The sequence below is a fragment of the Pipistrellus hanaki genome (assembly GCF_964339955.1).
Source record: "Pipistrellus hanaki genome assembly, chromosome: 4".
NCBI classification, from domain to species: domain Eukaryota; kingdom Metazoa; phylum Chordata; class Mammalia; order Chiroptera; family Vespertilionidae; genus Pipistrellus; species Pipistrellus hanaki.
In genome coordinates this window covers 70,062,946-70,076,838 of record NC_140506.1, presented here as the reverse complement: position 1 = coordinate 70,076,838, position 13,893 = coordinate 70,062,946, and the positions used below count along the sequence as shown (strand labels likewise).

Genomic DNA, 13,893 nt, shown 5'->3' with positions numbered 1-13,893 from the left:
GGGGCGCTGTTGCCCGGCAGCACGCGGACGAGCCTGAACGCAGGCGGCGCACGGGACAGCCCAGCTCCCCGCAGCTGCTTCCCTGAGATGCCCAGTTCTCTTGGAGACGGCGGCGGCGGCGGCGGCGCGCTGAGGGGACAGTGCTGGGCGGAAGAAGTCGAGCCCCAGACATTTCCGGTTCCGGTGTCAGTGTAAGGCGCCGCCGCCGCCGCCGCCGCCGCAGCTGCCAGAGCCGCGATGCCTAAAGGAGGTGAGGAGCGGGCGCGTGAGCCCCGTGGGCCTCGAGGGGGCGATCCCAGTCTGGCTCCCGCTGTCCCAGCCCTCGGGCGTCTCGGAGAGCGGCGCGGAGGGAGGATGTCCGTGCCGGCTGAGGGCCAGGCCTAGGCCTCGACGCCGAATTGTCCCGATGGGAGACTGAGGACCATAGTGGCTTCATACACTCCCTCCCTCTTGGGTCTGCGGAGAGTCGGAGGCTCCGGGTCCTCGCCGACGCAGAAGGCCAGACCTAGAGCGCGCTTCTCCCCGGCGAGGCGGGGAGGTGGGGGGGTCTGGAGCTTTCTCTATTCTAGGCTCGCCGGAGACTGAGTCACCGTGTCCAGCGCCTGTGCAGGGCCCGCCTGCCTCGTGTGTAAAACGTGGGCCCTCTTGGGCTCCGGGCGAAAGAGGCCTGCCTAATGAGACATAAGGTGATGCTCTGGAGCCGGGCAGGCTCAGCTTTGATCGCCCTATTCAGCAGCTGCTAGATGTGTATCTTTGAGTCAGCCACTTAACCTCCCTGTGTCTTGGTTTCCTCATTTGCAAATAAGGGTGGTAATTGTACCTACCTCATAGTGTTGATGCGAGGCTTAAACTAGGTAATCCCACGGTGTGCGCACATGTGCCTAGTAAGCTTTAACTCTTGTTATTTGTAAACTCTGTCGGTTCCTTGGCCAAGAAGGTAAAGAATCCGTGGCTTCCCAGCACATTGTTCATCCTCCTCCATCCTTTTTTCCCTAAGAGCCAGTAGTTCTTGATTGGAAGCCCATCCAGTAGCTTTGGACAGGATATCTGCCATTTCCCAGACTGTTCTCATCTGGAACACCTGGCTGATAACCCCTAAGTTAGAAAGTTGGGATTAGGGGTAGTAAAATGATAGAGCACTTGAAGTGTCTAGCAGCTGCTGGCACAGAACAGATAGTCAGTTAATGCTGGCAGCTCATGTGTCATGTTGATAGAGATGTATCAGCCCACAGGAAAATCTACTCGGAACTTTTTCAAACCTAAATGACTTCCTGACTCTACTTCCAGAGATAATTGGGCTTTACAAAGTTTAATCCATTTAAGCCTAGGTATCTGCTGGTTTAGTCTGTGCTAGGAAGAGCCACCTCTCCTCTGTATTTATTTTTCTTTTTCTTTTTTTTTCTTCCCTTCTGTATTCCTTAGTTTCTTGTTATGCACAAGGAGGATGCCAAGTGAGCCCTCTGACTCCAGAATGCTGGCTCTAGGAGTTCTACTTAATAAATACTTTGAGGCAAGGTTGGAGGGTACAATTAGAAAGTCCTAAACGTGAATTCTTGGTTAAATGACATGGCCTTTTGACTTGTGAAAAAACTTTACGTATAAACAAGATTTACATTAATTGCTTTACATTAATTTGCTTCAAAAGCAAAAACATGAAAATGTTAAAGTATCAAATTCCTCATGAACAAAGAACCAATATTGTTTCTGTTTAAAAACGGAAGCATTTTTAAAGGCATGAAGAGCTGATAAAAGTTACTGTAGAGCAAACTAAGGTCAGCATCCATAGCCAAGTGTGCAGGATGGAAGCCTCTAGAAGCCAATTTTGAGTTGTTACTATTGCCTGCAATTTTCAGAGGACAAGAAAGGGTGTTGGTTTCTTATAATGGCAAGCTTGATCTTTCACAATAGGACTTTCATGAGCATAGACTGAGACGCTCCTGGGAACCCAGGTAGTCATTAAAAATGGGTGGTGTACTTTGTAGCAGCCCAATTATGGCTATGCAGCTGCTGTCTAGGAAATTAGGGAGGCCAGTGTCTCTGTGCTGTCTCTGGAGTCCAGAGCAGCTCCAGCTGTCTAATACAGATTCTCTGCTCTCACGGAGAGACTCCCTGGGAATTAGGCGGACTACAGCTTTCAGAAAAGTTGGGAATGGGTGAAAGCCACAGCTAATCCAGTATCCTCTGGGACCAGTAGAAGGGCTATAAAACTGGCTGATGGCCTTAGCAGGGGTCAGTCTATAAAACTGATACTCTTAGATGAACTTTAATTGCTAATCATGTATATATTTTAAATTTCAAATTTGTATTATTGAGAGTATTATAGATGTTCCTCTTTCCCCCCTTGGCTCCCCTCCACCCAGTTTCTGTTCCATCCCAGGCCTTCACCACCCTATTTTCTGTGCCCCATAGGTAATGCATATATGCATGTAAGATTTTTGGTTAATTTTTCCCACTCCTCCTTCCCTCTGAGATTCGTCAGTCTCTTCCATGTTTCTATGTCTCTGATTCTATTTTATTCATCAGTTTATTTTGTTCATTAGATTTCTTGTTCATTTATTTTATTTTTAGATGCAATTGCTGATATATGTGTATTGCCATTTTATTGTTCATAGTTTTTAATAGTTTTTTCTTCTTCCTCCTTTTTATGTATTTTTATTGATTTCAGAGAGGAAGAGAGAGAGAAAAACATCAGTGATGGAGAATCATTGATTGGATGCCTCCTGCACACCCCCTAGTGAGGATCCAGCCTACAACCCAGGCATGTGCCCTTGATCAGAATCGAACCCGGGACCCTTTAGTCTGCAGGCTGATGCTCTATCCATTGAGCCAGACAAGCTATGGTGTCTTCTTCCTCTTTAAAGAATACCCTTCAGCCTGGCTGGTGTGGCTCAGTGGTTGAGCATCAGCCTATGAATCAGGAGGTCACAGTTTGATTCCCCATCAGGGCACATGCCCGGGTTGTGGGCTTGATCCTTTGTGTGGGGCGTGCAGGAGGCAGCCAATCAGTGATTCTCATCATTGATCTTTCTATCTTTTTCTCCCTCTTCCTTCTCTCTGAAATCAATCCTATATAATAAAACCCTAATATGCAAATCAATTGAACGGCAGAACAACCAGTCACTATAATGCACAGTGAGCACCAGGAGGCAGCTACTGCTTTGAGCATCTACCCCCTGGTGGTCAGTGTGCTCCCACGGGGGGAGTGCAATTCAGCCAGAAGCAAGACTCATGACTGGTGAGCGCAGTGGTGATGGCGGGACCCTCTCCTGCCTCTGCTGTAGGCAGCCAATAAGAAGTGAGGGGTCCTGGACTGTGAGAAGGTGCAGGTGCAGACTGAGCTGAGGGACACTGCCTCCCCCCCCTCTCCCCCCCCCATGATTTTCATGCACTGGGTCTCTAGTAAATATATATTAGAAAACAAACAAAAAATGAATATCCTTCAACATTTCATGTAGTATTGGTTTGGTGATGAACTCCTTTTGCTTTTTCTTGTCTGTGAAGCTGTTTATCTGACCTTCAGTTCTAAAAGATAGCTTTGTTGGGTAGAGTAATCTTGGTTATAGGTCCTTGCTATTTATCACTTGAATATTTCTTGCCACTCCTTTTTGGCCTGCGAAGTTTCTGTTGAGAAATCAGCTGACAGTCGTATGGCTACTCCCTTGTAGGTAACTAACTGCTTTTCTCTTTCTGCTTTTAAGATTATTTATCTTTACCTCTTGGCATTTTAATTATTATTTTTTGAAGGAATGAGTATTTTACTTTTTATTTTTTTGTTAATCCTCACCCAAGGATATTTTTCCATTGATTTTTAGAGAAAGCCGAAGAGAGAGGGAAAGACAGAAATTTTAATGTGAGAAACACTTTGATTGGTTACCTCCTGCACAAGCCCTGACTAGGGCCCAGGCCAGGAATGAGCCTGCAACCAAGAAATGTGTCCTTGACCTGAATCGAACTCGGGACCCTTCAGTCTACAGTCTGATGCTCTTCACTGAGCCAAACTGGCTAGGGCTTTGCATTTTTTCCTTCCTTTTATGGGGACAGGGAAGGGGAGCATGGAGCAAGGCTGCTCTGGAGGCGGCGGACCTGTTGTGAGTCAGTGGTGGTGGTGGCAGGACAGTGTGGGTCCGCACAGCCCTCCCCGCAGCTGGGGTACCTCGGAGCCCAGGCCCAACCCTGCCAGGCTCTGGACACGGCTTTGTCTCCTCTTCCATGCTCTCGGCTGCAGGCTGCCTCCTCCTCTCTGAAACCAACTAACCCAGACTAGAGCTTGGCATTTTAACTATGATGTGTCTTGGTGTGGCCCTTTTTGGGCTCCTCTTGTTTGGGACTCTGTGCTTCCTGAACTTGTAAGTGTATACATGATTTTCAAAAAGTAATCTGAATTAATTCTACTGTGTGTGTGTGTGTGTGTGTGTGTGTGTGTGTGTGTATTAAAGCCTAAGCACTGTTATGACCGGCTGATTGGTCACTATGATGTGCACTGGTCAACATAGGAGCTTCCCACAGAAACCGGTTTGGCTCAGTGGATAGAGCGTCGGCCTGCAGACTGAGAGGTCTCGGGTTCGATTCTGGTCAAGGGCATGTGCCTTGGTTGCGGGCACATCCCCAGTAGGGGGTGTGCAGGAGGCAGCTGGTTGATGTTTCTCTCTCATTGACGTTTCTAGCTCTCTATCCCTCTCAATTTCTCTCTATGTAAAATCAATAAAAATATATTTAAAACAAAAACATAGGAGCTTCCCCCTGGTGGTCAGTGCACTCCCACAGCCATCCGGCCTGGGTGAGGGACCCCGCCCGTGTACGAATTCATGCACCTGGCCTCTAGTAGGCTAATAATTAGCCTAACATGTCTACCCCTAATAAACCAGGCTAATTATAATAGCCTAAACCTATCAATAGTATTCTTCTCTGATTCTCTACCCCACTACTTAAACTATCCCCTCGACTATTACCACTTACGATTGTTGCTAGTCCATTTCACCTGGCCAAAGAACCTTAAACGGGAAAAATTATTAATATACTAGAGGCCCAGTGTGCACGAAATTGTGTGTGGTTAGGGTCTGTAGTCCTGTCCTGGCCTCCTTCGCTGGCCTCTGCCACCCTGCTACGCTACATGAAGCTCCCTTCCCCGAGAGGCTCTGCGATGCTCACTGCTCCTCTGCTGCTCCACAATGCTCCCCCCGCCCACCACTGCTCCGAGAGGCTCCTCCGACCCGCCATGCTCCGTGAAATTCCCCCCACCCTGCGACTGACTGCTCGGCCAAACTTGCTGCTGCCCATGACTGCTCCGCTAAGCTTGCTGCTGCCGCTCAACAGTCCCCAATCCCACCCACCACCACCACCCCCTTCATGCTGAGCAGCTTGTGGGGGTGGGGCACGAGAGGTGCTCCATGCACTTCATGGTGACTGGTTGTCTGTTTGGTTGTGGCAGCACCTGGCTCTGTATATATTAGGATTATTATATTCTCCAAATGTTCTTGATCATAACATTTTCAGCTATAGAATTTTATATCTTATTGAAGCCACTCTAGTCCCCATTCGTATTACACACTAAGGGTGGCAGACTGAGTGACTTAATGCATGAATCTATTTCTTATTTTATACTCCATTAGAGTCACTACCTTTACTAATCACATTAACTTACATTCAAAATACTGTAGGCTCACTAAATTTTATATTGACCCAATATTGAATTAAACCATTAGTATGTTCTTGAGGTAATACATTATTGTGACTAGCGTACATGATAGCTTTTATGGTAAAGATGCCTTTATATGGTCTCGATCTCCAAAAGCACATGTTGAAGCTTCTGTTTCGTGTTCTATAGTATTAGCTATAATGCTAAAGTTAGGATGATACGGTATACTGTGAATTACTATATTATTAAATCCTGTTACTAATTTCATAGCATACCCTTTCTTAATATTTTTACCAGAGGCCTGGTGCATGAAATTCATGCATTTGGGGGGTAGTAGCCCCCTCCCCCAGCCTGGCCTGTGTCCTTCCACAGTGGGGGAGCCCCGTGATCAATTACCCCAAAGAGGTAGACCCCACCCACCCATCCAGGGCTCCTTGATGGATTGCTCCAAAGAGGTAGGCTGGAGCTGTGGGACCTGCCCCCGTGCCAGGCGGATCTGCAGGAACCCCGGCCTCATGCTGCACGTAGCGTCAAGCCCCCGCCCATCTACATGTGCATGCAGTTGCGGGGGGGGGGGGGACGGACGGACGACGACCCAGGCCTACAAGGGAGGGCAGTTAGGTATCAATCAGGCTGGCAGGGGAGTGGTTAGGGGGTGATCAGGCTGGCAGGCAGAAGTGGTTAGGGGCAATCAGGAAGGCAGGCAGGTGAGCAGTTGGGAGCCAGCAGTCCTGGATTGTGAGAGAGATGTCCGACTCCCCGTGCAGTCACACATCCCTTGAGGGGTCCCAGATTGGAGAGGGTGCAGACTGCGCTGAGGAATCCCCCCCACCCCCCCGAATTTCTTGCACTGGGCCTCTAGTGTTCTCATAATTGCATCTATGTTTGGATTCTAAGGGACCAGGTGACTTAGCCAGTTACTACATGCAATATGCTCTCCCCCATATCCTCCCCTCAGGTCTTGTTGTGGGAGCCTGCATCCAGCACATAGTTTAGTGCTGCATCAGGTGGTCATATGTTGCCTATTTTTTTCTTTGAGTATATGAGGATGGGGAAGTAAAGGTTTGGGTTGTGTTTAGTGAGGGACAGGTGAGGTCTGCAATCTCTGATGAGAGTGCCTCAAGCAGGACACAGCTCTCCGGCAATCAAGGAAGCTGCTTCCCTCCCGTCTTCCTAAATTGCCAATCCTCTTGCAGGGAGAAAGGGAGGCCACAAAGGCCGGGCACGGCAATACACGAGCCCTGAGGAGATTGACGCCCAGCTCCAAGCTGAAAAGCAGAAGGCCAGGGTGAGTACATTGTGTCCCAGGGTGGTGCCTGAGATAGTCCTGGCAAGGACCCCCTGTTCTCAGGAAGAAGCCTACACCTGGAATCTGGGGAGCCGCAAGGAGCAGGCATGAGTCTCAGAACGACCAATGCTGGCCATCCTCTGATTGGATCAATTAGAACTTTGTTCAGTCAGCAACGGTTGCCTTAGTGAGTCTGTTCTTATTCCTGTGTTCCCACCTTCCAGGGAATCTCCCTTTGCCAGGCTCTAGGTTGAGCTCCCAGCACCACCCCTTGTCTGTTCCAGCCGTACAGGACTGCTTGCCAAACCCAGCACAATATGATGCCCTGCCTTCCCATACGCCTACCAGGCAAAGTAACATTTGTTCCCCAGACCTTGCTCAATGTCACCTCTTCTGTGACTCTCACTGGTGCTACCCACTCTTCCCTCTCCAGTGCAGGCTTAGTAGTTAGCTCTACTTGGCTTTTTTCCAGACAACTTACAGGAAACAGAATACTATGTTTCTGTCGTTGTTGTTCGTGTCCCCTGCCAGACCTTTAGATTCTCCCCTGCATAAGGGCTGCTGGAAGCACAGTCAGGTTAGGGTAGAGGGGCTGGGGTACAGGGAAGGAGGGCCTGCCATGTGAGGGAGTTGGCAGCTGAGCAGGACCGTGGAGAATATGTACAGGTTTCCTCCACTTCTCTTGCCTTTGGTGGGGAGGCAAGAGAAGTGGAGGGAGTGGTGTGCCAGGGCATTGTCTTGGGAAGTGGTGTGCCAGGGCATCACTGCACTGATTGTGGGAGTGGAAAGCAGGGGAGGACTTGCCCAGTAAAAGTGAGTATGATTTGACAGCTGCACATGGCAGCTGGGGAAGCAGAAGAGAAGATGAACAGCAGAGTCTAGTGGATAGGCTGCTTCTGACGCAGCTCACCCCCCACCCCCAGGGGGTGTGGAGGGACCAGGATCTTGGAGTAGGAACCTTGTCATCCTTGATCTCGGCCTTCTCAAAGTTCACAGTCTAGATGTAGTTGGGATGGGAGACGGGGGTGATAGTCTTGTGGTTTTGTTTTGCATTTTTAATTCTGTAGGTTGTCCATTTCTGGAATAGGAAGAAGAGGAACAAGGAGAAGAAGATGGAGATGGGGCTGCAGGTGACCCCAAAAAGGAGAAGAAATCACTAGACTCAGATGAGAGTGAGGATGAAGATGATGATTACCAGGTACTGAGCTTGGTGGGGCCCTGAGACCTGAACTCATTCATTCAACAAACATTTATTAAATACCTGTTGATCACCAGTCCCAGTGGCAGTTGCAGACAGAGTCCTTGCTCGTAAGAGTTTACATAACAATGTTTTTGTCTAAGGTGGACCACATATATGATGGTGGTCCCATAAGATTATAATGGAGCTGAAAATTTCCTGTCATCTAGTGACATCATAGCCATTGTAACATTGTGGTATAACGCATTACTCATGAAATGTATGGTGATGCTGTGTAAACAAACCTACCAGTCATGTAAATGCAGAGCACGGACACTTACTTAGGCTATACCAGTGGTTGGCAAACTCATTAGTCAACAGAGCCAAATATCAATAGTACAACGATTGAAATTTCTTTTGAGAGCCAAATTTTTAAAACTTAAACTTTTCTAATGCCACTTCTTCAAAATAGACTTGGCCAGGCCATGGTATTTTGTGGAAGAGCCACACTCAAGGGGCCAAAGAGCCACATTTGGCTTGTGAGCCGCATTTTGCTGACCACTGGGCTATACCATCTAGGTTTGTGAAAGTGTACTCTAATGTTCAAACAATGGCAAAATCGCTTACTGATGTATTTTTTTTTGTATGTATCACTGTTAAGGGGCACATGATTGTATGGACAATAGAGAAGTAAATGAATGATGTAATTTCAAGTAGTATAGATAAAATGGACTGTGATCAAGGATACTTGGGAGTAGTGTGTGTTAAGGAGGTTACTTTTAAACTGAGATTTCAAACAAGATGGAACCGGCCATGCAGAGCAGTTGAGGCAGCCAGATTAGTAACTGTAAAGTTCCTGGGGTGGAACCACCTGATCATGTTTCAAACATTGGAGGAGGTTGGTGGGCTGTGACTTGGTGGATAAGGAGGAGCGTGGTTAGGGATGAAGGAGGAACGGTTGACAAGGGCAGCTCTGGTGTGGCTGTTGAAGGGGTTTGGGTTTCACTGTAGGTGGACAGTGGGCAGCTGGTGGAGGTCTCGAAGCTGGAGAGAGAGGAGACCAGACTTAAAAGATTGTTTTGGCTGCTCTGCAAAGAGTGAATTGTGGGGTGTTGAGTTTGGGAAGCAGTGAAATGCTGGTAGGTATCCAGCCAAGAATTTGTGGTTTACATTAGGGTGGTGGCAATGGCAGTGCAGAAAAGTGGGCATATTTTAGAGATAGACTTAGTGAGGTTTGTTGAGGGTTGGGTGAGGGGGCTGAGGTAAGAAGGAATAAGGCCATGCTTAGGGTTCTGGAGAGGAGCAGGGTGGGTTGGGGGTGAATCTTAAGTTCTGTTTTAGACACATTAAGTTTGTGAGATCAGTTATCCAAATTGAGGTGCATAGATGTAGCCAGATTGGATATAGGTATCTGCAGCTCTGTATATTGGTCAGATTGACTGGTGTTTAGAAGCTGTCTTTCCGGTCACTTTATTAAAGAGAAAGATGGGATTGGCAGGGTCTGATTTGTTGACCAAATCTATTACATCAAGAACTTGTGTTCTCATTTCTTTCTGAATTTCTCTGGGATGTGGGAGGTTCAGGCTCCAGGTTCTTGGGCCAGCATTCAAAACTCCTAGGCTGTGATCTGATGGCTAAAGTAGTATTTCCCTCCTGTCAGCTTAGATGGCTAGGAATTAGAATTGGTCCTGAGACCATCATTGGCCCACTGTACTCTGGGGATCCAGCATTGCATGTTGTGGTCAGGCGTGAGATTCCGTGGAAAACAGCTTTTGGAGTCTGAACTTGAAGTGGAGGAGCAGTGAGTGCTCTGTGCTGGGCAATTTTGACTTGGGTTCACATCTATTGTCTACTTATTGGTTGGCTTTAGGCAAGTTGTTTAATCCTGTGCCTCCATTTTGTCACCTTTGAACGTGGGATAATAATCCCTGGCTGCTGGGACTTAGCATAGGCTGGGCTCTAAGTCATATACACCAGTTCTCTGTATCTCCCATGCTGGTACTGATAAAGACAATCCTGGGAGGTTTTGGGCCAAGCATCGGGGCTGGACTGGGGTGGAACAGGAGTTTATCCCCATCCAGATGTTGGGGGCTCTGCAGGACCTAAACTTCTCCAACTCCAGCTTCTTGTCCTATCTTAGCAAAAGCGCAAAGGTGTGGAAGGCCTTATTGACATCGAGAACCCCAACCGAGTGGCACAGACAACCAAAAAAGTCACACAACTCGATTTGGATGGACCCAAGGAGCTTTCAAGGAGAGAACGGTAACCTCTGCTGCTGGGCCTGGTGACCTGAGCAACCTTGCTTCTCATCCAGATGCCTCCTGACCCCCTCCTCCCTCCTAGTGTAGCTGACAGGTATTCCTGTCTCATCTTTTTAGTGAGTGTTTTGTCCAGAGTCTTTTGGGTGAGATATCTGCACACCCAACTTTGATTGCTGAGAGGTTTTCCCTCCCCTCTGGCCATGCCCCATGCCTTGTTTTTTCATTACTCCCCAGCCCTGTGTGCTGTGAGGCCCAGTTTCTCCCTCCCCCAACCTCCTGCCAGGTGAACTTCTCTGCCACCTCCAAAATCAGCTCTTCCAAGAACCTGGTGTAAATGAAACATTCTAATCTCACACCCTCACAGGTGCCCATTCCAGTTCAGAATCTCAGGCTTGGGAAGAAGATCCTCAAAGGGAAATTAATGACCCTCCCCTCTCTCTGCTTATGGTGTTGGTGGCTGTCACCTTTGTCCCATGGGAGTCAAGCTCTTATTCACACCCCTTTGGAGGCAGCCTCATGCACATCTGAGCTGCACTGATTGAGAATGTGTAGTGTCATGTCTACTTGGATTGGGTGTGCCTAGCTCCCATCCATGGCCATTTGGTTCACTCCTTTCTCCACCCCTTATAGAATGTGGTTTCTATTGCCTTCCTCCTCTGGTCATCTTCTGTGGACACAGTTCACTTGGTTTTGGTTCTCCTTTCTCACTGTGGACACCAGATCCTAGTCAGCCATACCCTGCCCACTCCTCACCAACCCAGCCAGACATGGACAATATTGTGTTAAGGCTTTCCCACAGTCACAGACCCTGAGCCTACCCACTTACCCTGTGTTTTCCATCTGAGGAGGCTGAGTACATAACTCTGCTTCCCCCAGCCCCTTGAGTCTGCCATGCAGAGGTCCAGACTGGTCCCTCTGCGTGTTTTGTTTGGTGAGTGTCCCTCAGGGAGGGGCGCACGGAGCCAGGGCCCCTCCCTTAGCCAGGGGGCCCTCCACCACTTGGGCCTAGGCCTGAATACTTGACCACATCCACCTCAGCTGATAATGGTGGGGAAGATGTCTCCTGTGACACTATTTTATCCAAACAGAGAAGAAATCGAGAAGCAGAAAGCAAAAGAGCGTTACATGAAAATGCATTTAGCTGGGAAAACAGAGCAAGCCAAAGCTGACCTTGCCCGGCTGGCAATTATCCGAAAACAGCGGGAAGAAGCTGCCAAGAAGAAAGAAGAAGAAAGGAAAGGTAAGTCCTGAGTCACTGTAGCACTGCCTGGCTGGTTCTGGGCATAAACCTGCACTTCATTGTCCCCGTTGTGAAATGGGTGTCCGATTGTTTGGTAGAGGCCCACCCTGTGTGTAAGCACCCTCCTCACAGTTAGGTGGAAGTGGGAGTTCCTAACCCCTCCCCAAAGGGTGCTCGGAGGGACCCACAGCAGCATAGGGTTCAATATGGGTTTGAACTTCAGCAGAGCACTGTTGTGGCATCTGAGAGAGGCCTCAGGGATAGATCAGTGCAGATCTTCGAGTTGGAAGGTCCCACCGAGGTCTGGTGCCTTGTGTGGCTGGCGGAGCTGTCTGGGATAACAACTGTCTGTGTGAGGGGCTTGGGAGGTGGGGCAGGGTGGGCTGGGTGTCATGGCAGACTCGGATGAAATCTGACCCAAGTGTCCTTTCTCCATGTCCTCCCTCCAGTGGGCAAAGGTGGAAGAGGGTGCCTGTGGGCCAGGTTGGCTGTGGGAGTTGGTTTATAGGAACTCTTGACTCGTGTTCATATGTCTTTATCTCGTGCATTCTACATGTGGGACCATGAGGGCCCTTAGGGATCCTGCTCCCCTGCCTCCTCACCACATAGCAAGGAAACAGGCCTAGAAATGGGAAACCAGTTATCCAGGGGCATGTTACCACACTGGAGACAACCTGGTTATCCCGGCTCCCGCTAGCGGCTCTTGCTTCACAAATCCCAAGCAGGAAAGGACTTCCTGTGTAACTCTGAACATTGTTGCTGATTTTAGAGAATTCAGCATCTACTGGGAGAGATTGGAATTACTGGGTTCTGCCAGGGGTAGTGTAAAAAGACTTTCTATTTTAGTCCTGGATTGGGCATTGGTGAGTCTTTATGGAGTGGGCCCCAAACTCAGTGAGAATGCCTGCACACCAGGGTTCAGTGGCTTCAGCAGGAATCCTTTTCCCGCCGGAGGGTATCAGGCAGGCCTCTCGGTCTCTGCCTGGTGATCCAGTTGCACAAATGTTTTCTGAGGCCTATCAGACTTACAGTTCTGATTCTGGGAGTGGGGTTGGATATGTTTTAACTACCCTTTTCTTCCCTTTCTACTCTTAGCAAAAGATGACGCAACTTTGTCAGGAAAACGAATGCAGTCGCTCTCCCTGAATAAGTAACAAGGCCTGAGGAGGAGATACCAGGGAACTGGGCCATGCGGCCAGGACTGCTGCTGTGTCTCGCCCACCCTGTGCCCTGTCACCAAGGCAGCAGCCCCTCAAGACAAGGAGTTCCCCCCAGCCTGGGGTCTCCTCTTCATCTTGGCACGGAAATTGTTTGGGGGAAGGCGGGTGGGGGGCTGGGGGGAGGGGGCAGCTGCTATCTTTGAGACAGAAAGATGCAGGACGGCATTTCATATGTAACCATTCGGATGTTTTTGCTGTTTTTAGAATTCAGAACTTTCGTTGGGGGTGCCTGGGAGGTGGGGTAAGAAGAGCGTCCATTTGTCCAGTAGATCGCACAGTAGGGGGTGGTTGTGCTGGGGGCTGCTGCTGGTGAGTTTGCAACAACCAGCCCATCTGTGTTGCCTGGGTGCTCACTTGGGGGCTGTCATCGGGGAGCCCGGGTCTCTAGGGTCATGGCTCTTCTCATGGCCTCCCCTGTGCCCTTCTCCGTCCCCTTCCCACCTTCCTGACCAGGGCCCCTCCTTAACCCTACCCACGGATCATTTCAGGAAACCGCTGTCTACTGTGCAGCACCCAGGCAAAACATGCTCTACAAATCCAACTTGTATATTTGGCAGATTAAACTTGACATTATCGTAACCCTCGTTCCATGATCCATCTTTGGGCCCTTATGCCTGGGCCATTTTCACCCAGCAGATATGCCCCACGGGTTCAGTGGGCACTGAGCAGGGTTTGGGGACTGGACCCTGGGCATCCAAGCTGGAGACCTCACGATACAGGAGTTGGCCTTCTCCCTTTAACCAAGTAGGAGTCTTAGGCCAGAGTGGCCAGGGCCCTGTCCATGTCCACAGCAGGCTGGCAGCAGCAGGCGCCCCCTGGTGGTAACAGCCTCAGGATTTCAGTGCAGAGAGGAAGCATCCTAATAGCTGATATCCAGCTTGACTGCCAAGCATTATCTCATTCAATCCTTACCATCCTTTATGGTGGGATGGCAGCAGGGATGCTGGGGCTTAGCACAATCACGGCTGCCTGCACGTCCTGCCATAGTGCCTGTCCTGTCCCCTTGGGCCCCCCTGAGAGGCACTCTGTTTGCCTCATGAATAGCATCATCCTTTCTTTGCACATGGTCCTC

General features: G+C 49.3%; 1 protein-coding gene across 1 annotated transcript; it reads left to right on the top strand.

Moving 5' to 3' along the window:
- The first annotated feature begins 113 nt into the window (after nucleotides 1–113).
- On the top strand, nucleotides 114–13,400 carry PDAP1 (PDGFA associated protein 1). The gene is made up of 6 exons (XM_084881451.1): nucleotides 114–250; nucleotides 6,832–6,923; nucleotides 8,011–8,121; nucleotides 10,241–10,362; nucleotides 11,450–11,601; nucleotides 12,697–13,400. Exons 1-6 carry the CDS (start codon nucleotides 238–240, stop codon nucleotides 12,753–12,755), a joined length of 549 nt encoding a protein of 182 aa, XP_084737577.1. The 5' UTR covers nucleotides 114–237; the 3' UTR covers nucleotides 12,756–13,400.
- Nucleotides 13,401–13,893: the final 493 nt, after the last annotated feature.